General features: G+C 39.3%; 1 protein-coding gene, 1 long non-coding RNA gene and 1 pseudogene across 4 annotated transcripts in view; 1 reads left to right on the top strand and 2 right to left on the bottom strand.

The window, feature by feature from the left end:
• Positions 1 to 17,957, bottom strand: part of LOC128628244 (uncharacterized) — a 28,152-nt gene extending 10,195 nt beyond the window's left edge. The window contains exons 1-3 of one of the 3 annotated variants that reach the window (XR_008392569.1): positions 17,225 to 17,385; positions 16,588 to 16,659; positions 11,525 to 11,589 (exon numbers count right to left, since the gene is read on the bottom strand). This is a non-coding gene — a long non-coding RNA (uncharacterized LOC128628244). Of the gene's footprint in view, positions 1 to 11,524; positions 11,590 to 16,587; positions 16,660 to 17,224; positions 17,386 to 17,897 lie in introns of those variants that run through there. The other 2 variants (XR_008392568.1, XR_008392570.1) reach the window with 2 other exon arrangements.
• Positions 10,700 to 11,501, bottom strand: LOC128628243 (histone H3.3C-like; annotated as a pseudogene).
• Positions 17,734 to 25,976, top strand: part of PGM2L1 (phosphoglucomutase 2 like 1) — a 55,859-nt gene continuing 47,616 nt past the window's right edge. Inside the window, exon 1 of the mRNA XM_037148666.2 lies at positions 17,734 to 18,451. Within this exon, the coding sequence (XP_037004561.2) occupies positions 18,341 to 18,451 (111 nt within the window). The 5' untranslated portion in view covers positions 17,734 to 18,340. The remainder of the gene's footprint in view (positions 18,452 to 25,976) is intronic.

Genomic DNA, 25,976 nt, shown 5'->3' with positions numbered 1-25,976 from the left:
ACTCTGACTCCATGATTCCTGATTCTATGCACAGTAGTGATCGAATGACAAAAAAGATGTGAATACTTTATAGTTGAACATATTATATAGATGTTAAGGACATATTAAGTTAAAAAGACTCATATACCAGCTATCACTATAATAAAAACTTTCTCTGCTTCTGACATGGAGATGAAAAAAATTCAGCGGTCCCTCTGCAAGAGCTGCCAAGACTTAAATGTCAGAAGCGCCCTGCCACAGGCAAATATCACCGGACTCGTGCACTGCCTTTGTGGCAGCGCCCTCACCTCAAGGGCAGGCTGGGCTCCCTGCCGCTGGTCTCTTCCTCAGTCCAGGCGGTGTCCGTATATTGGTTGAGTGCTCACTGTGAGTCAGTCTCTCTTCTAAGTTTTTACATGCATTAACTCATTTAATTCCTGCAACAACCCTAGGAGGAAGGGTCTATTTTCATTACCTTTTAACAATGGGAAAACCAAGACATGGAGATTATATGACAAGTCCAAAGTCACAAAATTCAAGTGGTGGAGGTAGGATTCGAACCCAGCTCTCGCTCTTAAACACTATGCTACAAAACTCTCATCTCCACCACTTATTCTACTTTCCACCTTACCGAGATTGGCCTCCTCCTATTATCCAAACGCATCTTGGACTTTTTGAACTCCACGCATCTGGAATACTATTCTATTAAAAATTCAAAGGAGTCTTATAGATTATTTTATGGAATACCAGCTTTGGAACAAAGAAGACCTGAAGTCAAAGCTTGGCTGTTTCAATCATCTATGGCTGTGCATGTAACAAACCACTCCATAATTTAGCAGTTAGGTCGATAGCAATTTATTATTTCTCATGATTATATCAATCAGCTAGGAAGTTCCTATGCTGGCTTCAAATGAGCTCACTGGTGGGGCTGTGTTGAGCTGGAGGGTCTGAGGAGCGAGAAGATTCTCTTTAACCTCACTTACATGCCTGGCTTTACTGGGGCACCTTCTCTGTGGCCTCTCATCCTCTGTAAGACTAGGCTGGCTTCCCTGGACTTAGTGGGACTTAGTGAAAGCAGCTGAAAAGGACTGACCATATTTACTCTAGCTCACTTCCTAGCTGGTTGGCTAGAGCTATTTACTTTTTCTCTCCTGAGATCAATTTCCTTACCTGGGATATTGTGGAAATAATCCCAATTGTCTCAGGCTCTTACAGGTATTAAATGAGACAATTTATGTCAAGTACCTAACAAAGTCCCTGCCGAACAACTGTTTATCCAGTGTGAGTTTTCCTTGCTGTGAGTCACGAATGTAGTTACTTGACATTTCTAGGGCCTGGGATGAATCCTTCCTCCCACTCCCCATAATCTCTCTACAGTCGGTTTAGATTTCACACTGCAATCAAAGTGCAGCTCTATTCTCATCTTCCTTACAAAAATGTTCAAAATCACTAGCCTTCAACAATTGTCTATATGCAGAAAGTCCAACTTTCTCTGTACAAAGGAACTGTTCTCAGTTTTTCCCATCCCCACAGAAAAACTTAACGGATTGTTACCTGTGAAATTTCTGGCTAGTTGCATGTAATTCTTCCCCTCTCTCCCCAGCTTAACAAAGCATACTCTAATACAAATAAGTATGTCTTTATTAAGCTTATAATCTGCTGTAATTTATTTTGCAAAGGTAAACTGTTTGCAAAATTTGCCTCATAATTAGCAACTAATTCCTTGCAAGCGTCACTGGTCTAAATAACTCATTTGGCACTAAACACATGCTCCTTTGTTTTTAAATCCTTTAAAGGATATGCCCTGTCTTCCTAACTACATGAAAAACACTAATAAAACCAATGACCTTGATATATAATTAGACATGTATAAATATATGCATTTACATTTATTTTGTAGTTCTATCATAGCGCCCTAAGCATAATAAAAGGCAGTACATATTTCCTGCACACTCCCCTGTTGAGGTTTACATTGACAATGAGCAGCTTAGAAGAGTGAAAAAGAAAACTGGACTTAGAAGCACAGGCTCCAAGCTTATGTTCTGGCTCTGGGGTTCTGGACCAAGGTGTTACTTGTCCCCTGAGCCTCTCCGGTATAATGGGAGAAAACACTAGATGCAGAGGGTGGGGGGCCCCTGGGTTCTCAAAACTCATTTTCTTAGGCTAGTGGGTCTCAAAATGGAGGCGATCACTTTTTACCAAAATGCACAAGCCTTGATTCTCCCTTCCCTTACTCACTGTGGTACTCAATACGGCAGGGCAAGGGAGATGGAGATGTATTTGGAAAATGTTTTCCTGGTGAGAACCACTATAGCATTAGACTCTCAGATTATTCAGTGCAGTTAACTCTAACAGCTTGTATAATTGCAGAGAGAAAGCATCTTTCTCTGTATCCATGATTATTCTGATTATTAGAGCTATTTTTATTAAACTGAACCCGTTACTGTTTTCTCAAAGTAGAGTTCTCATCTCCAGGGGACTGGAGTGAAAAACAGAGATATAAGTGTCCTAAGCTTAACAGTCTACTTAAGAAAACCCACAATTCCTAACCATATTATTACTTCCTTCTGTACTTTTCTCCTTATCACCATCAACTCGTGGAAGTCCTTACACTGATAAGAATTCAAATAATGCTTGGAAGACAGCACCATAAATGTTTGCTTGCTTGACTAATTTCCAGCTTCACAGAGGGCTGCTCTCTCTGAGATAATTCATGCTAATAGTTTGTTATGGTTATATTTATATCTAGCACAGTAGGAGATACCAGAAGGTCCTCAATAAGTGCTTTTGGATCGAGTAGAATGACTGTACACCTTAGTTCTTTTCCACTGCAGTGGAGAAATCCCTTTAATTTAATCCAACTCCAGCTCTCAGTAGCTCCAAGAGAAGTCTCTTATGGAAAAGGAAGATGATAAACCTTAGGGAGGTTGTTAGCAATTGAGCATTTCTAGGTCAGGTGTGAGTGTTAATTTACTCACTAAAGAGAGCAACACGATCTCCAGGTATAGCAACAACAAAGCTACTACTAATAAAGAACCTTCACATTTGCTTAGCCATTTGTGGGTTACCAAGTTCTTTCATTTCTCTCCTCTAGCTTGAGCTCCCACAACTTTGCCAGGCAGGTGTTACTCATCTTACTTGCACAGAAGCAGAAGCTAAGGCTTAGCTGGCTCGTGTGGCATGCCCAAAGTCACACAACAGGGAAACGGCAGAGCTAGGGCTAGTACCAAGAAATTCCTGATTGTATTAATCAGGGCTTTTTCAAGACAAGAAAAAAATCATTTAAAATAGTTTAAGCAGGAAATAAACTTTTGGCTTATACAGCTAGGAAGTATAGAAGATATTGTGGCTCTCTCCCCAATATCTGTTCTCTTTTCTCTTGGTATCTTCCCTAATTGTTGTTCATTACCCACTCTACCCCTCCTTCCCTATGTGGAGACATGTACTTTGGGAGAAACTGACCCACCCTGCTTCAAGGACAAGGGCATATGCTCATATTTAATCTAATCAGCACAACTCCACCCCCAGTCACAGTTATAGGTTCACAGATGGGCATGTGACACTATATGGAGCAATGAGAAGCAAGGAGAGATGTGTTGAGAGTTTCAGGGAAAGAATCTCCTAAATTTTCTGAAAAAGTATCTGAAAGCAACTGTCTCCTGCCAGAAGTGAGGAGAATGACTACTACTGCCATTTTATAACTAACGCAAAAAATCAGCCTTGGGATGAAGCTGACACTGTGGGTAGCAGAGTCTTTGATAACATTGTTAAGCTACTAAATCAACTAATTCTGAAGCACAACCTATCTCTGGACTTTGCAGTTAACTAAGCCATGAGCTACCTTAGTGTACTTCGTGGCAAATAACAAAAACTCAACTCGCACTGGTCTAGACACTAATGGGCTTCCTGTTACTTGTCTGTTTGCCATATACTAAGCTAAGTGAAGGAATGAGAAGAAAAGCTGCAGAAACGAGGGCTTTGCAGCCTGGAATTTGTGTCTCCCTGGCACTAGGACTTTCCTTTTTAACCTTGCACTCTCATTCCCTCTCATTCTCTTCTATTGCAGAAGTGCCTTTACCACACTATGAGACAAGCAAATAATCACCTGCCACCTCCGTGTATGAGTAGGCATGCAGGTAATTACCTGAAGCAGATCAGGTAATCTGAGGAGAGTTTAATAAAGAGATTATGTATAAAGATAAGGGCAGAAATACCACAAAGGATAATGGAGCACCCCAGGGCTAGAAACAACCTCGTGGGAAGATGTTACTTCTCTGAAGTCTGAAGGGATGAGGAGAGGTAGCAGTTACTGGGATTGGAGATCCAAAGGGCTGTGTGGAGAGGGTCCCCTGATATGGGTTGTGTCAATGGATAAATGGGATTGCATTCCAATTTTAATCTCCTCCTTCCCTCAGTTACCTGCTGGTGTTCCTCACTGGAAGCAGGAGAGAAGGAAGTCTGTGAATGTACCTCATACAGGTCAACCTCCTGAGGTACAGAGCGGACTTCAGAAGGGTGGAGAGTAGATCGAGAGCAGTGTGTGGAAGACATCCAGGACACTAACTGGGCAACCTCTACAGAAGGACAGCATTTATTGGGTTGGCCAGAAAGTCCATTTAATTTATACTATAAAATAAAGGACACGTTTTTCATTTTCAGCAATAACTTTATAGATCTGGATATTTTGAGTATGTCAGCTACCTCCCATGTTGCATAACATTGATTTTTTTCAATTAAAGTCTCGATTGGATTGCTGTCAACTTCAACTGGTCTACCTGATGATGGAGCATCTTTCATCAAGAATTTCTACACAAAACTTTGCAAACCACTTTTGACACATTCAATCAGTCACAGTACCTTCTCCATACACTGCATAAATCTTTTTTTGCATTTCAGTTGCGTTTTTACCTTTCTTGAAATAATAAAGCTGAATATGCCAAGATGTTGTGTATTTTCTTCCACTTTCAATATCAAAATGGCTACACAAAAATTCACCAATTTTGATGCTTTTTTATAAAACGCATGGTGATATGACAGTTGTCACAATAAAGTCTAACAAAATTGTTTTGAATGCAGTTAAAGACAGCTAATTAAAGACAACTAAGCTACTAGAACCACTTTACAGAAAAAAAAACAAACTTTTTGGCTGACCCCATATTTTTCAGGTCATCTGAATGTCAATACCAGTAAAAGAATTCTGGTCCTATTTGGTATAGTGGCTTACTTCTTAAATCAATTGTATAAACATATAAATAATTCTTTATTCCTAACAAATACTTTATAAAGTTGACCTTAAAAGAATATTTAGGGAGAGGCTTAACATCAAAATAAATATCACCATGAGTGGGCATAATATTTAGATCTTGCCAGGTTTTCCATTGACCTTTTTAATTTACTAACTTAACTTAAGACTAGGACTATCATAAAGCATCTCACATCAATGTAGCAGTGTTATGATGGGCAATCACATTATTATTATTAGATTATAGAATTAGTTTTATTACTGTTAAAAAGTATTATTATTATTAAATTATAGCATAATGATTAGAAAGAGGACCTTTGCTCATAGCAGTAAAAACTGAAAACAACCTAATTTTCCTGTTATGCTCTCACAATTAAATATTAATCAGAAATGTAAATTAAGTGACCAAAAATTTTCGTAACAGAAAATTCTATAAGATAACATAGATTATTTAAATATTTTTTAAAAAGCCCTGGCTGGTATAGCTCAGTGGATAGAGTGCAGGCCTGCAAACCAAAGGATCACTGTTCGATTCCCAGTCAGTGCACATGCCTAGGTTGTGGGCCAGGTTGTGAGAGGCAACCATACATTGATGTTTCTCTCCCTCTCTTTCTCCCTCTCTTCCCCTCTTTCTAAATCAGTTGTTTTGTTTTAAATCAGTCCTTCCCTCTGTCTGAAAATAAATAAAATGTTAAAGAAAAATTGCCCTAAGTAGATCAAATATATCTTCATATATATATATATATATATCTTTGTGTGTATATATGGCAAAAAATATATATATATTTGTGTGTGTATATATGTGTATGTGTGTGTGTATGTATATATATATATATATATGGCAAAATAGTTAAAGTGCTAGAAGAAAGCATGGGATAATTTTTCTTAGGTCATCAAGGAGAAATTCAAAAACCAAAATATTTACAGAGAAGACTATATAAAAATTAAAAATAATGCACAGTAAATAATACAATAAACAAAGTCAAGATATAAATGACAAACTGGAGAAAATATTTGCAAGACATATGACAGACAAAAAATTGATTTCCTAAAAATGAAAGAGTTCTTACAAATGAATAAGAGATAACCTATATAAAAATTGGAAAAGATACAAACAGAAGTTAATAACAAACTAAAAAATAGTTGCAGCCACAGCCAGTGTGGCTCAGTTGGTTGGAGTGCCATCCGGTAACCAAAAGGTCACAGGTTTGATTCCAGTCAGGCACATGCCTGGGTTACAGGTTCCATCCCGGGTGTGTATGGGAGGCAACCAATTGATGCTTCACTTTCACATTGACATCTCTCTCTCTCTCCCTTCCTCTCTCCCATCCTCTCTCTCTAAAATGTCCTTGGGTGAGGATAAAAAAAAATTTTTAATAATAAAAGAAGGTTTAAATGGTTGCAAAATATCTAATATTATGTACAATCCCACCTACAAGTATAAAGATATAAATTAAAATGAGAACTTTTTAAAAGTTTGACAATTAATTGTATCGACCAAGGTTTAAAGAGAAAAAGAACTGACATCTTCGAAGGTCGGAAACCCTAAACCTTACAGATAATTATCAAATCATTCATACATTTACTCATTCAAAAACAAACTCTATTTACCATCTACATGTGCCAAGCTTTATTGGTGCTGAATATGCAGCAACAAATAAAACAAATAAAAGCCCTTGCCCTTCTGAAGCTCACACTCATTTGGGTAAGGAAGAGGGAGGTATGTTGGAGGCAAGCTTTGGATGGAAAGAGAGGAATAAGATGAGAGATACAAGGATATTTCCATTTCTACACACAAATCCCCATCCTCTCTCCCGCCTAGCAATATCCTAACCATCTACTTCAAGGTTCATTTCTAATAAATCCTCCCTCCTCCCTGACCACTTCTCACCAAACCCACATTCTAACACATATTTTTTAAAATTATAAAACAGTATATAATGTAATGTTATTTTTTACATTTCCTACAACATGTAAAATTGTGCCTTGGACATATCAGATGTTTGGTAAATGAATAAATAAAATTTTTTCAAAGGCAGCATGTGGAATATGTAAGCAGCAGAGCTTTTATAAGAGAAAGCAGATGGCCTGCAGAAAGGGGGCAGGAGAACAGATGACCAGGCTGCTATTCCAAGATGCAAAATATACCTCATATTAACTGTGCAATAAATGTGAATCATCAATACTTTCTTGGCTAATATGAAATCATTTTTAGTTGTTATAATGTAGCCAAAAACAATAGTAAAGTAAAGGCGGTCTAACATGCATATCCATTTTTGTTTGACTATTTGAAAACAAAGTATTAGTAAGGCTATAAAAATAATAAAATATATTTAATTAATAGCTAACTAAAAATATTATAAGGTCGAGTAATTACTTTTTAAGATTTTCACCATTCCAACTTTAACTAAAATTCTTTTAAAAGAGAACCTATTCAGTCATTTTGAAATGAAATATTTCAATGTTATTATTTATAAAGCTGGAACATGGTACTCCCACCTTAGCATGTAATAAAAGTCACTTCTTTTATGTACACTTGTAATTTAAGTATGCAAGAGAGACTGCAGAACATTCATGAATAAAAACTGAGAACAAGTGGAAAAGAAATATAGCAAAAAGCCACAATCATAATGTTCAAATGGTATGGTGCCAAGAGCTTAGTGAATACACTTTTCAAATGTTATACATCACCAAACTCCCTCTTCACCAACAAAAGGTCAGGGAAATGGAGGAAGTAACAAAAAAAGCAGATTTGGGATAAAGATGTAACATGATTCAAGTCAATGATTCATTAGGACATAGTTCCTGAGGGTCAAATGACTCATCAATTTTCAGCACTAAAATTTTCCAATTCTTATTTTGGGAAACAGTATTGCAACAAATAAAAAGCATTAAATAAACATATAAAATGTATTTTTTAATGTATTGTGGCAAATAACAAGTAATACAAATATTTAAATGTATTTTTTTAAACCGGAGGGAGTGATTTTGCACTGTGATAGGACCAGAATCAATTCTGAAATTGTTCTTGTGGAAGCTGGAGCCTAAGAGGCGGCCGTGCCCAAAGCAGGAAAAAACAGAATGAACTACAGCCAAGAATAGCGTCCTGTGTTGTTGACGACCAGTCCTTACTGATATGTACCAAATTAGATCAGGTCCAACTTGGGAACAACAGTCCTCTTTGAAGTTAGTCTCAGCTTGCCAGCTGCTAGTACCTATCCCCAGGGTCGCCACAGGAGACAATGTGCCCCAACACCCCTTGGCTGCTCCATGAGTTGAGGACTTGCTAGCTTCTGCACTTTGAAGAGGCCCTGTCAAGACCAGCTGCTGCTACTCTGTCCCCAGGTCCTTTCCCCTAAGGGCACCTCAGCAAGATAGGATCTGGGTGGTTGTGCTTTTCTACTCTACACCCTAATAATAGGGAGTGGGACTGAGAGAGATTTTTACGTAGCTACTAATTAGATACAGTATTTTTATTGTTACTTGCCTCCCTGATGGATGGGGTAGATTAGGCATTTGTAGTCTGGGGTGGGCAAGGGTCCAAAATCTGTGGTGGGGAGATCAGAGGACACCTTGGCTACACTCAAGTTTCCTGCCCCATTGGCCTTTAAGTTCTCCACGTCTTACTCGTGTACTCTGCATTGTATTATCACTCAGCATCATGTCTTCCCTACAATATAACATGAAATGCTCAGCATGAACACATTCAAATAGCTCGTAGCTCTCATTGTTCCCTGACCTGAATCCATGTTTCTATACCTGTCCTAGCTCTTCCTCCCATTCTGAGACCAGCAATCAAAACAATTTTTCCTCCCTTTGAGCCCTCCAGTTGTCATGGTAACAAAAAGCAGGTGCAAAGAAAGAATCACATAGCAAGGCCAGATACCAAATCTGATCAGGTGACTTGCTGAGATCCCTTCATTTCCTTTCATCTTCAGTGCATATGATAAAATGCAATCTGTATCATTATTTTTAACTGTTTAACTTGATTAAGGAAAGTGGGGGGACTGGCTCAACCTGCTTTATGAAGGCTTGTTGACAGATGACTTTTAAGGCTACTTGCCTCAGGTTTTTAAAACTTCATGAAAAAAGTTCAGGAGTGACTCACAAAGAAATTTAATGAAATTCAACTTGCATCAGACAAATAATATCTCATTTTTTTTATGATAAAGAGTGCTTTAAGCCCTGGCCTGTGTGGCTCAGTGGATTGAGCTCCAGCCTGCAGACCAGAAGGTTGCTGGTTTGATTCTGGGTCAGGGCATATGCCTGGGTTGCAGGCCAGTTCCTCAGTTGGAGGGGGTGTGAGAGGCAACAGATCGTTGTTTCTCTCATGCATCAACGCTTCTTTCCCTCTCTCTCTCCTTTCTCCTCTCTCTAAAAATAAATAAATGAAAAATTTTTTTTAAAAAGAATGCTTTAAGTAAAAGCAGGTAGTCCACAGAGCTCCATCCTTGCTGACTTTGCCTTGACTGAGATCAAACATAGAAACAATTTCTCCAAGTCTTCCATAAGCATATATCATAGGGTGAACAGACTGCTCTTGGGAAGACTTTATACCAAATATTTGAAAAAGTTCAAGAGACCAATGATTACTTCCTCTAATATAAAAGTTCATGCATCCAAAAATAAGAATTGAGCAACTACTAATCTCTACATTAACTAGTCTGTCTCCTGAGGGTCCTGGGGGAGACGAATGATATGTTGATGCCCTCCTCAGGAAATTTTGATGCTGCAGTGCATTCAAGAGCTTAGATAGTGAAGCTTCTGCCTCTTGCTTTCTTTTAGTTTCCCCCGCCACCCCATGTCCCCTTGTTATTTTTCCTGTCTTCCTGTATTTAGCAGATATTGTTGGAGCTTCCCTATGTGCCACTTTCTCCTTTTTTCATGCCGACAGAGCTCCACTTTTGTGTAGATTCCATATTCCTGCCCAAGGCTCTCCAGCTCCAGCCTATGGCAGGAAGGAAGTACGATCCATCTAGGACACCCATGTGATCTCATTATCCTTGCCAGGGATTGATTAGGTATGTGTCTAATTTAGGCAATTAGATGTGAGTAGAAAGCTGTGAAGGACCTCTGGGGAAAAGCTTCTCAGGCTAATAAAAAGAAACACACTTCTCTTTTCTGTCTTTAGACATTACTGGGTCCAGATGTGATGTCTGGAAATGAAGTAGGCCCTCACAACTATGAGGACAAGGGTGATAAAGAGGATAGCAGAGTTCCGAGCCACTAAATGAATCAATCCCAGTGTGAGTGCAATGCAGCACTTCTAGTTATGGTAAACAGTAAATTCCCCTATGGTTGTAGCCAATTGAGTTAAGATTTGTTGTTATTGATAGCCAAAATATCCTAATAAAATTTATCACAAGTTTCTCATGGACAGCTAAGAAATGAACACACACTATCAATTTTTTATCCAATTTGTAATAAAAATTATTTTTTAATAGTTTAATGTATTTTAATAGCAAACTTACCGGAACAGCACAGAAGACAGACAATATTAAAAACATACTTGCATGTAGGACAACTCAGTTAGAAAAGTATAGTGAATGGATGGAATCTACTGTATGATAAAAATGCTACAAACACCATTTGGTTGCCATCAGTAAGAAATTTACTTGTTTTAAAAAAATCCAAATGCTGGCACTGTCCAGAAAAATTTAACAGGTTTATTTATATTGTTATAAAGTTGAACTGCTTGAAACTTGTTCACTGAAACACCTTGACTTGCATTAATACTTTATGTCCCTGCATTTATATTAAATTCACACACAAATGAAAATGGAAAAACAGCCAATACCTGATTTCTGTCCACTATTTTCCACTTGCAATCATATATTTAGGTACCTTTTTCACCCCATGGAAAAAAAATATCTAACGTTCAGAACTACCAATAACAGGAAGAGAATTTTTTTTTTTTTAAAGAATGAAATGTTTCCAATCATAGTGGATTCTTAAGCACGTTCTCCACGTATGCAGCGTGCTAGCTGGATGTCATTCGGCATAATTGTTACACTTTTGGCATGGATAGCACACAGGTTGGTGTTTTTGAAAAGGCCAACCAGATAGGCTTCACTTGCCTCCTGCAAAGCACCAATAGCTGCACTCTGGAAGCGCAGATCTGTTTTGAAGTCCTGAGCAATTTCTCCCACCAGATGCTGTAACGATGAGGTTTCTTCACCCCTCCAGTAGAGGGTGCACTCTTGCGAGTGGCTTTGGTAGCCAGTTGCTTCTTAGGTGCTTTTACCACCAATTTTGGGGCAGTCTGCTTTGTATGAGCCATGGTATAGGGACCTCTTTACTTACCCCCTTCTCCTTTGGCTGGAGCTCGGCAAGCTGGAGGAGGTGCTGGTGTTAGAGAGCGACAGCAGCTGCAAACATTAATAAAAATTATTGATGAAATTCATTAACACCAGAATAAAATTGACAATGGCTAAAATTGCAGAGTAAAATTTGTTTTCAGAGAATCAAATCTTCTTTGTAAAATTTATCTAATTTTTTGATATTGTGGAGAATTTGTAGATATTCAAAAGTATAGAAACTAGTATAATGAAGTCCCATGTACCTATCACTTAGTTTCAACAATTATCAACTCAAGGTCAATTTTGTTTCCTGTTGGGAACCACCCTTCCTGGTTTCAGAAGCTGTAATCCCTCATGGCTAAGGCTGAGTGAGAGACCTTGGGACCATAAGCCACTAAGGAGACAAAGCTTATCTTCCTGGCAGGGATGCCGTCTCTACCCCTTTTACTTCACCCTGCTTGGCCCCGAGCCTGACCAGTTAGTCAATGACCAGTAAGATTCCTCAAGGGAGGAATGACCTAAAGACAGGCACACTCATGAAGGGGCCCCCACGGAAGGACTTGGGGGGCTATAGCAAAAGGGGGTGATGGACCCTCACCTCTCAAGCTTTGAAATAGCCTGAGTCCTCATTCTGTCTGCAAGAAGTCTCCTAATCTCTTGGCTGCTTTACCTCCCCTGCCTGACTTAAGCCTGAAACAATGACAGAGGGCAGTGCCACCCTGGGCTGGAAAGGGTGGGTTCCCCACTGTGATCAGGCCTAAGAAAGAATACGTAAAATCCTGTGAAAGCTGCTTTGCTAAGAATACTCTCAATTTTCTAATGAGGATCCGAGCAGGAAATGAGTTTGTTTCCCAAAGTTTTATAGCTCCTTAGCTAACTGACCCTGACTCAGAATAAGCCCTTGTAGTTCTTTGTATGTTATCTATGGTTTGATCCTTACTGCCTGACAATGATTGATGAGCTTTACCTGTATTCCTATGTAAGTTGAACCCAATAAAAGCCCATGGAGGAACAGGCTTCTGGCCCTTCTCCTTTGAGAGACTGACCACCTCTCCTCCCCAAGCAGATGATGTCTTGGTACTTATTCTCATCTGTGGTGGATGGGGGTGAGGGGGTACTATGGGTGGAGTCCCCCCACAGTTTCCTCTGTCCCCTACCTATATTTCCTACTCCCAGAATATTTTGAAGTAGACCCAAAACCTCATATTATTTCATTAGGAAATACCTTGAAGATTTGCAAATATTTCTTAAGATATAAGGATATAATTAGTAATAACTCATCATTTTTATTAAATATCCTGTCAATGTACAAATTTCCTGGGATATTTCATAATTTTATTTGATGGTTGATTTGTTCAAATCAGGATAAAGCAAGGAACACAGATTTATTTTTAACATTTTAATACATTTTATTTGTTCCCTTTGCAAATAACCACCTAGTTTTATATTTACATGTGTATAATAAATGTTTTCTACCCTTATGTACAGTCTTAGAACATGAACAGGTCATTCTCTTTTTTAAAGAGAGATATGAGGAGAGAAAAACCTTTTTTCTTTTTATTCTTTTTCTCCAAGAGCTTTGATATTTATAATGTATATATTTGTTGTTGTCTTTCCTTTTTAAAAAAATTATTGTTTAATTACAGTGGACATTCAATATTCGTTTATATTAGTTTCAGGTGTGCAAGCACAATGGTTGAACAATTATATAATTTAAGAGGTGACTGACTGATAATTCAAGTACCCATCTGGCACCACACATAGTTATTACATATTACTGACTACATTCCCTGTGCTGTACTTTACATTCCCATGACTATGTTGTAACTACCAACTGGTAATTCTTAATCCCTTCACCTTTTTCAGCTAACCCTGCCATCCTCTTGCCATCTGACAACCCTGTTTGTTCTCTGCATCTATGGGTCTGTTTCTGTTTTGTTTGTCATTTATTATGTTTTTTAGATTCTACATATAAGTGAAATCATATATTTGTCTTGGTCTGTCTTATTTCACTTAGCATAATATATTCTAGGTTCATCCACGTTGTTGCAAGTCTTTCTAGGAAGAAACACTCATTCAAGGAATCAATGTGGTAAACAGAAGATATTGTTTTCTAAAATATTTTATTTATCTATCTATCTATTTATTTATTTATTTTAGACAGAGGGGAAAGGAGGGAGAAAGGGAGAGAAACATCAATGTGTGGTTGCCTCTCACGTGCCCCCTCCTGGTGACCTTGGCCTGCAACTCAGGCATGTGTCCTGACTGAGAATCAACAGCCACCCTTTGGTTCACAGCTCCATTGAGCTACACCAGCCAGGGCTGTTAAAAATCATTAAAGAAGATCTATAATTGAAGAAATATTCAATTGACAAGGTATCTGTAAAATTTATGTGGAATTGTAAGAGACCTAGAACAGTTAAAACAGTCTTGAAGAACAATAGCAAAGTAGGCTTCCTCGCACAACCAAATCTAAAAATAATAAAGTTTTAACAACAATAAACGCAACCAAACCACAGAAAATCGAACAATATGGAGTCCAAAAACAACAAACCACTCAGCTAAACCAGTGAGAGGGGCGAAGCCAGCAGCAGAACTGGTCGGGCAAAAAAAGATCTCCTGCCCTGGCCGGGCAGCGCGCAGGCAGCCAAGGGCACGGATCCCAGGTGCGGGGTAGCTAGGGGCAGACCCAGGGAAGGCGCAGCGAGGCTGGCTGTCTGTGGTCGTGCATTTGCGTGCAGATAAACCAGTAAAGAGACGTGCATTGAGAAAGACGGCGCAGGCCCCGGTGCAGGGCGACAGGCTCACACATTTGCGCTCAGATAAACAGGCGAGGGTGAGGGGTGAGGCCAACTGGGCCAGTGGAGAGGACCACCATTGCTCCCTCTCTGACCCCGCCCCCACATACAGTGTCACAAACCAGCAACCTGGGTGGACCTGCCCTGGTGAACGCACCTCTCCTCATATGCAACAGGCACAAACTGATCAAAACATGGCTCAAGAACAACTCAGAGCCCCAGAGCCAATAAATCTAAGCAATGAATAGCCAAACTTTCAGATGCACAGTTCAAAACACTGGAGATCAGGATGCTCACAGAACTGGTTGATTTTAGTCACAAATTAGAGGAACATATGAAGGCTAAACTAATTGAAATGAATGGAAATGCATAGGAAACCAATAGTAATGGAAAGGAAACTGGGACCCAAATCAAGGGAGCAGAACAGAAGGAAGGAAAAAATGACCAAACAGAAAAGGATGAAGAAACAAGAATTCAAAAAAACGAGGAGAGGCTTAGGAAACTCCAGGACATCTTTAAATGCTCCACCATCCGAATTATAGGAGTACCAGGAGGGGAAGAGGAACAGTCACAAGTGGAAACCTTATTTGAACAAATAATAAAAGAGAACTTCCCCATTCTGGCAAAGGACACAGACTTCCGGGAAATCCAGGAAGCTCAGAGAGTCCCAAAGAAGTTGGACCCAAGAAGGAACACACCAAGGCACATCATCATTACATTAGCCGAGATTAAAATGAAGGAGAGAATCCTAGAAGCAGCAAGAGCTAAGGGGACAGTCACCTACAAAGGAGTTCCCATCAGACTGTCAGCTGGTTTCTCAAAAGAGACTTTACAGGCAAGAAGGGGCTGGAAAGAAATATTCCAAGTCATGAAAACCAAAGACCTACAACCAACATTGCTCTATCCAGCAAAACTTTCATTTAGAATGGAAGGACAGATAAAGTGCTTCTCAGATAAGATCAAGTTCAAGGAGTTCATCATCACCAAGCCCTTATTATATGAAATGTTAAAGGGACTTATCTAAGAAAAAGAAGATAAAAAGGATGAACAGTGAAAGGACAGCAAACTCACAGTTATTAACAACCACACCTAAAACAAAAGCAAACTAAAAGGACAGCTAGATCAGGAGCAGAAACATAGAAATGAAGATCTCATGGAGGGTTAGCAACAGGAAAGTGGGAGAAGGGGGGAGAAGGTACAGAAAATAAGTAGCATAGACGGTAGGTAGAAAATAGATAGGGGGAGGGCAAGAATAGTATGGGAAATATAGAATCTAAAGAACTTGAGACACATGGTCATAAACTAAAGGGGGGGAATGGTGAGGGTAAGGGGTACAGGGTGGGGGGGACTAGAATGAATGTAATGGCATAAGCAATAAAATAAAAAAATAGCAAAGTATTAGTCATATTTCCTAATTCAAAAAGTAACAGTAATTTAGACATTGTAGTACTAGCACAAGATAGATATAGAGATCAATGGAATAGAGTTGAGAGTCCAGAAATAAAGTTATGTTTATTAACAAGAATATCAAGACCATCTAATAGGGAAATAATAATTATTCAATAATTAAATGGTGCTTGGACAACTGGATAGACACATGCAGACAAATATTAGCTTCTACCCTCACACCATATACAAAAATTAATTCAAAAGGGAGAGAAGACCTAAATCTCAGAGCTAGAACTATAAAACTCTTAGAAGAAAACAAAGGGTAAATCTCCATGGCCTTAGATTTGGCTAAGGATTCTTAGATATGAGACAGGGCCTGAAATTTTGTATTTGTTAGTAAGCTCCCAGAGCACACAAAAACAGCAGTCATTTCCCACTTTGAGTAGCAAGATTATGGTCTCCCATGTCATAATCAATAGGTATCTGTGAAAATGTAGGTATCTAGGCCCTAACCTGATATACTGGTTCAATCTCTGGGCAGTATCCAGGAACACACATTTTAAACAAACTCCTCAGGAGATTTGAGAACTAATGGTCTACAAGTTTAAAATTCCCTTTAGCTTTTTCTCCACTTATTAATTTTTGTTACTAAAAGCCCAGTGCTGGTCTCTCCTGCCCCTTGTTGCTTTTATTGACCATCTCAGGCTCTGACTTCTTTTAATAGTTGTTTGCAGCATTTGCTTTTTATCATGGGCTATCTTTCCTTGCATAGATCCCGACTCTCTAAAAACATTTTTTTTTTAAATGAATAATTATGTTATATACTTCCTTGTAGTCTCAGCTCCTAACATAATTCTTAGCAGAGTGAATGTTCACTTACTGCTTGTCATGGTCAATAATAGTGATGATGGTGAATGATGAATCTCCAGGACACATGGTTGTTTCCCAAGCCCTGTGTGATGAAAAGAACCTGCTGACTCCACTAAAGAAAACATCCAACAGCTTAGCAAAAAATGTAACTCAAAACTATGGCATGATATTTTTCAGGAATTGACGCTATGATCCTTTTGTACCTTAGTACTTTCGATTTTATTATGGTAAATGGCACTTCAAAGGAAAGAGTAACACTTTGAATATGTCTTTTATCTACGAACCTCAAAGCACTCTAAAGCCATTCATTAAGTAGCCATGGTTTAAATATTATTACGCCCATCTTACAAAAAAAGCTGAGTAGGTCAAAATCATAGAGCCAAACCAAGACACTCAGGAGCAAAGGTGAGTGGCGGGTAAGCACTTCTCAGCATCTCCCAGACCTCAAGCTGTGTGACTTGAAAGGAGGCCAAAGAAGAAAATTCTAAATTATTTCAATAATCCTTCTTCTTCCTTTTCATTCCTACTGCCATTGTTCTCAGTGTCTCTCAGGACGCGTATGCATCCCTACTTATGGTTAAATGCTGACCCATCGTCCCTCCTTCACCACTTCCTCGTCTATTTTTCAGTCTTCTTATTCTTCCTACCTTAGTCCACTGTAGCAGCAGAGCAAAAAGAACTGCCAGCGGAGGAGATGTGAAACCAGGTTAGAACCCCGATTCCATCACTCACGAATATCGCTGAGAAAGTCGGTTCACTCTCAGAAAGACAGTTTCCTCTTTGTGTGTAAAATGGGGATGATCACGCCCACCTACCTCACGGGAGGGTTGAAGGGACAGAACCTAACTCGTGAACTGTGAAACACTATGGATATCAGCTGTCCCCTTACTGAATGTGTCCTTAATTTAATTTAAGCCCGGGGCCTCAAGGTGTAGCGTAACTAGCAGGTACAAACAACGTCCGCAGGGAACAGCCTTGAGATGGCTTTTTCCTTTGAGGAAAGGGAGGGTGCGAATCTGTTGGGAGTCGTAGTCCTCGAGGCCGTCACCGAAACCTCGGGGAACGAAAAGAACTACAACTCCCGTAAGGCCGTGCGGGTACAACCCTGCGCTCCCTGCAGCCCAGCTGGTGCCCTAAGCCGAAACCGGAGGGTGGTCAGTGCGCACGCCGGGAACCTGCAGAGCGAGCGCCGAGGTGGGGCGCTCGGGGTAGCCGATCGAGAAAAGGAGACGCGTGGGAGGGTGTGGGGACTGTAACAAACAAATACCAGTGGCAAAAGGCTATTTGACAAGTAAAAAGAGCCGTGCTCCGTTTCCTCACCACCGTGCCCGGTCCTAACTCCCGCTACTGCTGAGAATTCGCCACCGCGCTCCGCTCCACTGGCTCTTCACGCCCCAACCCCCGGGCCTAAGTTAGCAGGGGCGGGGCCAGCGGCGCTGGGGCGGGGCCTAAGGTAGCCTGGGCGGCGGCGGCGGCCGTGGTCAGGATCCAGGCATCTGGGACTGTTGTTCTCTCCCCGCGCGACCGCCTCAGCCGTTCGCCCAGACAGAGAGACCAGTAGCTGGTGTGCCGAGGAGCGGACGGCTGCATCCTCCTCTCTCCTGCTTCCCAGAGCTGCTGCAGTAGCTGGCACAAACATCCTGCGGTTGGTCTCCGATGCCCTTCACTGAGGAGGGGGCGTCGGGACCCTGGTAAGCTCACCTTAGGCCCCCGCAACTCGGCATCTTCGTCAGCTCTCTGGTCCGCATACCCGTCTGTCTGCCATGGCCGAAAACGCAGGCGGGGACCTAAACTCCAATCTGCTCCACGCCCCCTACCACACTGGAGACCCTCAGCTAGACACGGCCATCGGGCAGTGGCTCCGCTGGGATAAGGTGAGTACCTGGACAGCTTGGCATCGCCCTTTCCTCCAGCACGCCCTCCCACACACCGTCTGCTTTCTCCTGTCCCCACCCGGTGCTCGGGCTGCGGAGGAGATGGCTCAGGCCACCGGGAGGGAGCCAGTGGAGCGCGCGTTGCCACCCACCTATGCTTGGGCTGCCGCCCCGGGACCGTCTTAGCTGGGCAGGGACCTCTGTAGCCGCTTCCTTTTGCGGAGCGCGCAGTTGCAACCTCCCTTCCTTTCCTCCACCCACTCCCTTCAAGTGCAGGTCATCTCTCTCAAATAATAATAACTAATAATCATCATTGTGGTAAATTGTCATAGAGCTATTTTCTTTCCACTTTCTTTTCCCTTGACTTCCTTCTTCGCAAACCTGAAAGCGGTTTTTGTCACCCTTCTTGGACGTTTCTAACCGCTATCAGCTTTAGTTCTGGTCTGGTGTGTTTCCACCTAACGTCGCTAGATAGTCGCTGGTCTTTTAGCACTCCCTGGTATTGTCTACTATCACCTTTTGCGCTTGAGAAAGGTAAGAGTTTTCGTATCTCCTCCTTTCTCTTGCCGGGAATTATTTTCTGGAAGTATCCTGTTCCAAAAATCATGTTTTTCAGGTTTTATATGATGCTCTTGATACAGAATTGTTTATTTTACCCATTCCTCCTCTACTCCCCCCACCCCCTCCAAGGTTTGCGGTGGTTTCATCTTGTGCAGGCATGTGAGATGGATCGTCAGAGCCAGAATTAAAATGCAGCTCTCTCACTTGTAAAAAAGGCCTCTGATGGCTCCAACAAAGGATGATGATCCAGGCTTCTGCTTTGTCAAATGCATTAAATGCATTTGTTGAAGTCTAGAAGGCAGCCTTTAAAATGGAATTAATAATACAGATTAAAGAATTAGTATGGTAGTTTGTAAAATCATGTTGTACAAATAATTTCCTGAAAGATTAGCTTTGTGAAAAAGTTTTATTTTCACCATGTTTAGTCATTCATGCATTCAGCAAAAAATATTTACTGAGCACTAGGTAATGTTCCAGAGCCTTTTCAGCACAGGGAATACTAGTGTTGAGGAAGATAGAAAAAGCATTCCTGCTCTCAACAAGCCTTCAATTAGCAGATAAGGAAGACCAACAAATAAGCAAAAATTAGTTAGTTAGCATTACTTGGTCACATGCATCTTGGACATTCTCATTCTTCCTCTGTAGTCTAAACCAGTGCTTCTCTAAAACTTGAAGTGCTTATAGATGACCAGAGGATCTTAAAATGCAGATTCTGATTAAGAAGCCTGGCATAGGGCCTGTGATTCTGCTTCAAAATGAGCTCCCAGGTAATAATGCTGCCAGTCTGTGAACCACACTTTGAGTAGCAAGATTCTAGAGAAGCAATGTTCAACTCCTGTACCCCAAGAATTTTTAAAACACGCAGTACCCAGCAAGGGGCACTGACCTCTGTTCCCTTAGATTGTCAAATTGAAAAATGGCAACAGCCAACACAACAATAGCTGTCCAGTGTGAGTGAATCAAAATTACACCCTTTTTTTTTGTCAGATTGGCAAAATTGTAGTATATTTTTTTGGTGTGCTGCAAAATTTTAGTATGTCATTAGTTTATGTGTACCATGAGATGAAAAGGTTGAAAATCGCTGCTCTAGAGTGTTGTGATTGAGATACTAAACTAGGGAACCAATTCTCATGGGATTTGGTTACATATATAGGTTTGTATTTAGTCAAGTGTACAAAATCTGTGCTGTCCCATTAATTAACATAAGGCCAATTAACAAAATGGTCTTTAAAGCCATTTTGCCAGTATTTATAAAATGCTTGCAGTGAAAATAGTTCCTTGCTGTGGAAGGATACAAGAGAAGTGATAATTCAAAGATTGCTTATCTGCTTTTAGTCCATGAGGGAGGGAGAACCCTAATAGAAATAAAAGAGCTAAGGTTTAGCATACAGTAGAATGATATGCACTACAAACTGACTATATAAATGTCTTCGGCAGGGAAAACTAACTCAATTACAAATGCATGTTATCCTTATATGTTTAATATAGTTATTGTTTTTGTTTAAAGTTATCTGCTTTCATTGGTATTGTCAGAAATGAATGTGATTGCTCTTAATGTCTCCTTAAAGTGCAAGGGAGATTTATGAAATTCAAATACACTTGTAGAATTACAACACAATTTAATTTATTGGGAACTGTTATATATGTCAAAGCCTTTGGCATTGTAGTAGGAGTTTGTTTTTCATTGCCATGGATGAGATCTCTTGTTCCTTTAGGTTTTGACTATACTTTTCTTAATGAATCCCTTGATTGACTTTTTAAGGTTGATTGCCTATGTTGTGCTTAGATATTGGAATATACTGAAATGTAAAAAGACTATAAAATACATATAAAGATACATAAAAAACATAATATACATAAAAAACATAAAAAGATAATGCTAGAGTAGTTTTGGTGGTAATTAAATGGTTTATAGACCGTTCTTTTAGGAGTTCAAAAGTAAGAGTGACCTGTGGACTGGGAAGGTCAAGGAGACTTTCTGAGAAGATGGAATACATATAAACAGTATGAGGAGGGCCTTCATTGAAAGTGAGAGAGAAAATCTTAGTTTATATTTAAAGTGCCCTCTATCTACAAGACACACTGGCTGAGAACCTGTGGGAAGTACAAAGATGAAATAGATATGTAGCATATCTTTAAAGAACATAGAAGGGAAGATAAAACAAAAGCTCACAAATAAAATGCATGGAGCAAGTAATAAGTGTCCTTAACAGAGGAACAGATTTAAATAATTTTAATAATTATTTAATAAAAATAATGAAGATTAATTACTCTCTCTTTTTAGTGGGCAAAAATACTTTTAATTGGTAAATACAGGTGTATCTACTGTAGACTGATAGTGTAGGTAAGCTGGGCTGTATCCCTGGGCACTGAAATGTAGAAAACACAAACGCAAAAACACAAAGTAATAAGTCGGATTTACGGATCACATTATGCATTGGCAGCACATTTAGTCTTTCGGCACAGAGAAACTGAGTTTAATACCTGATTATTACCTAGTTACTGAAAGAAGGAACCTACCAAATGTCACGGATTCTAATGACTCTAAACGAGGCACATAGTAAGTTATAAATTGATTAGAGGGCAAATTGCTACTGTCCTAAGTCACCAAAATTGCTAGTTTTAGTGTGGATGGGGTAGTGTACTTTGAAAAGTCTTCATGAGAAAAGCATTTTTTCTGGTAAAGTTTCAGAATTAAATTAAAATTTAAACTTGTTAACATGGAGAGGAAGACTATTCCAAGCAGAGATTGAAAGTTAATGTGTGTACTTAGACATTTTTTTCTGCTATAGCTCGGGGTCCATAGAGGAAACTTGTTGGAAAGGCAGGTGAAACAAGGTCCTACGAAGCCTTTACTGTACTGTTGACCCTTGAACAACACAGGTTTCAACTCTATGGGTCCACTTACATGCAGATTTTAAAAAATAAATGTGTATGATATTGTAAATGTTTTTCTTCTTTATAATTCTCTTAATAGTTTCCTTTTTCTAGCTTAACTTTTTTAATAAGAATACATTATATAATGTTACAAATAAAAGATGTGTTAATGGACCATGTTATAGGTAAGGCTTCTGGTCAACAGTAAACTGTTAGTAGTTAAGGTTTTGGGGAGTCAAAAGTGGATTTTCAACTTCAGGAAGTTTAGGGTGGGCTGGTGCCACTAACGCCTATATGTTCTAGAGTCAACTGTGATATGTCTTCAGTGGCCTTGGATAAATAAAGGTGTGTGTAAGTGTTAAAAAGAAAATAGTGCAACATGGGGTGTTCACTGGGCATTCTGGAGTACCCCATGTGGTTTCAGTGGGGGCATTCTATTGGTAAATTACCATAGTCCAGGATCTAACCCTTGGTTCTCTGCCTTCAGAATAATTTGTTATTCTGTATTGTTTTAGGATGGAATACTCCTACTCAAGGTCACAGAAATGGATATCTGAATTCATCAGTTTCTGTTTCACTAATTTATGGTACAAATGTAATATAAGCGGGTTTGTCTCTAGTCAGGGCATTTTATGGGTGCAGTGTAAGGGGAGTCAAAGAATCAGAAAACTTTTAATGACTGAAATCAAATTACAGGGTGTCAGTCACATGCCATAAATGTTAATGAGTGCATTCATTTCTATGGTAGAACTATCCTATAACTAGATCCCAACAAGTCCATGGATCAAGGTGTAACTCCTCCAGGCAGTGCACGGGTGACTTTCCTGCAGTGCTGTCTCCCTTCTATGCTCTAGGGCTGCCCAAAGCCTTCATTTTCTTCCTAGTTCTTTCTTCCTATGCTTTCTCTCAAATTACAAACAAGTCTTGCTGGCCTAGAAGTCAGGTTCTCTTTAACACAACAGCTATCTCTTCTTTCTGATCCACTGTATATTTTAACTTTTGAAAGCAAAATTACATCCAAGATTCAGCATCGACCAAGTTTTGGTGGGAGTGACATGCGTACAGGGCGGAGCTGCTCAGGCAGCCGTAGCAGCAGCAGCTCTATATCCACCACAAAGTGGAGGCAGAAATTGATCATGACATTTTGAAAAATAGTGAGTAGAGCACTCTGGTATCAATGTAGGTATGTTGAGAAAGAATAAAATGTAAAGTGAAAGATAGATGAGGTTAGATTAGGGTTATGAGATGCATGGAAATAGAAATGAAAGACTTCAGTCTAAGCGAGTGACTTTCAGACATCTTGCAGTGAAATTTTTTCAAGCAAAATATAGTCTAGATAAAGTAGTGCTGAATGAATTCACTCTTAAATCATCTTCACGTGATGAAAAATATACAAGGAAACACCTCTACATACACTAGATACACAAGGAAACACCTGTAAACACACTGTGTAGAAACACAAAGAAATTGTGGAAATTATCTATTTGTGGTAGAGCCAGGACTAGAGCCTAGATCTGCCACCTAGTTCAATCCAATTTTTACAATAATATTTTATATTACATGGTTCTACTCACATTTTTATACTACTTAATTTGGCATTTAATCAATATAGAGTACAGAATACATGCTGCTTCATCAATCTTGGGAATTATTAGTTCTTACTACTTGAATCTATTTGTGTAATGTTTCAAGCTTTGTAAAATGATCTAAATCTCATTTGATAGTCACAGCAACCCTGCATGGTAGGCAGGGTAAGTAGTTGTTATCCCCATTTTTACAAGTAAAGAAACTTAGTTCCAGGAAAGGAAAAATTACTTGTTCAAGGACATAGGGATTTTACACAGTAGAGTTGGGACTAGAATCTAGGTCATTTGACCTTTATTGCAATTTTCATATCACCGGACTAGACTCTGTAACCTGAATACTTAGTAAATGTGAGTGACACCATACACCATGTTTCAAGGACCTCATTAAAACAACTTTATTGGTATATTTAAAAGCTGGAATAGGATGTAATATTCAGCAGAATAAATTATCCTGAAAATTTTTTAAAGAGCTAAATGTGCTGCCCAACAATGGTTGCTTTGATCTTCTTGGCAACAACACTCTCCTGCTGTCCAAGAAATTTAGTTCATAGGGATGGGAGTTTGGATTTATTTCCCTTTTTAAGAATAAAGTTTTTTATTTCCAGATTGTTACATTTCCAAATTTTTACATTTTTCCTTAATTTCAACCATTCTTTTTTATTTATTTCAAAGAAATACATGCTTATGATAAGAGATAGTACAAAAGGTATAATGGAAAGTAATGTTTCTAACTGCCTCTTTTTTTTAAAAAATATTTTCTTTATTTATTTTTCGAGAGAGGGGAAGGGAAGGAGAAAGAGTGGGAGAGAAACATCAATGTGTGGTTGCCTCTCATGCGTCCCCTGCCGGGAACTGGCCTGCAACCCAGGCATGTGCCCTGACGGGGAATTGAACAGCGATCCTCTGGTTCGCAGGCCCGCGCTCAATCCACTGAGCTACGCCAGCCAGGGCCTCTAACTGCCTCTTTTTGTCTACAATTACTCTTTAAAGCCAATTTTAATTCCCTTTGTTCTTCTCATGATTACCATCAAAAGTCTAAAAAATATGCTGGTATCACTATTCCGTAATACATTTTAGATATTATTTGTCAAATACAAGCTATGAAAAATGGGAGCTCACTCACACCATTTTTCACCCCTCCTAAATTTCATCGTGCTATTATTAGTTTTCATTATTCTTCTGAGAGTTTACATACTGTAGTTAGTGCTGACAAAGTCTGCAGGACAATAACCCCCACTCACAACACAGAGCTCCCAGTTGGCCATCTACTTAAAAGGAGGCAGGCAGAAAACCCATACCAGCTCTCCAGAAACACCTATGGCTGTCAATGACTAACCAAGGATCGTTATGTAAAGAAAACAAACATTATTTGCTTGTTTTGTTTTATACCTTTTTTATATGTCTGTTCTGTTTTTTAAAGAAATATTTTTCTCCCCAAATAAAGAGTTGATTAGTAATTTAGTGCAGATTTTTCTAAAGGAGTGTTTTTGCCATTTAATTACTCTCTGCATTATTGCTTATTAGTACTGGGGCTGCTGCCCTCTGGTGTCTGGAGTTAATGGAGAAAATGATTAATGCTGGTGGAAAGAATAGACAATAGTGTATCCAATCCAGCTTGGGATCTCTTACACCAAATAATTTAGTGAATACCAAGCAAAACTGTGAACATGGTCATTCAATGCCCGAAATAGTATGAAAATTATAGTAAGTGAAACATACTATACTTCTTACATACAAAAGGCATGTTCGCTTTCAGCTAACCAGAACCTCGTTAGAAAATCTCAACAAATTCAGTGTAAGCAGTTATTTTGTAGTTTCTGCTTCAGAATTTTCTAAAGTAATTTTCCCTCTGAAATGTTTCATTATTTATGCAAATAAAGATTAGAGAAAACCTAAATGCCCATCAATAGGGCAAAGGATAAATAAACTGGACAACACTCTGCAGTAGTTGAGGAGAGTAGCATAGATCTACATATATCGAAAGGACCTCCAAGTCAGTGAAATAAGCAAGTTATAGAGCATCATATATAATTTAATACCATATATTCAAAATAAAAAGAGAGAAAGCAAAACTGCATTTCCCTAAGTACATATGCAGGGAAAGTTCTGGGCGGGTGAATCACAAACAGTACTGGCTCCCCCAAAGCAGGAATCTCAGAATGAGGATGACAGTCAAAGCTGTCTGTAGTTTTAGCTATATTATTAGTACTTATTTTATACAAGGAAAGTATATCAATGTAGTTTGTACTTAATAATTAAAAAATAAAATTTAAAATATAAACCAAGAACAGTTACGTGGTCAACTGTTTGAACACTGGTCCTTGGGAGTGATAGGAGTTCAAAGTCAGGAAGAGCCTGTGTAAAGGTAGAATTTGAGCTGGGCCTTGATGGATAAGCAGGATAGGAATAGATGATGGCTGTGGAGGCAGAGCACATTACTTTCCATTATAATCCCTTTTGTATTATTTCTTATAACTTTTCTCTCTACAGGTGGAAGAAAT

The sequence above is a fragment of the Artibeus jamaicensis genome, unplaced genomic scaffold (assembly GCF_021234435.1).
Source record: "Artibeus jamaicensis isolate MK-2021 breed Jamaican fruit bat unplaced genomic scaffold, CSHL_Jam_final contig_64, whole genome shotgun sequence".
NCBI lineage: Eukaryota > Metazoa > Chordata > Mammalia > Chiroptera > Phyllostomidae > Artibeus > Artibeus jamaicensis.
Note: the sequence above shows the minus strand (reverse complement) of the source record. Positions and strands in the feature narration are given on the sequence as shown.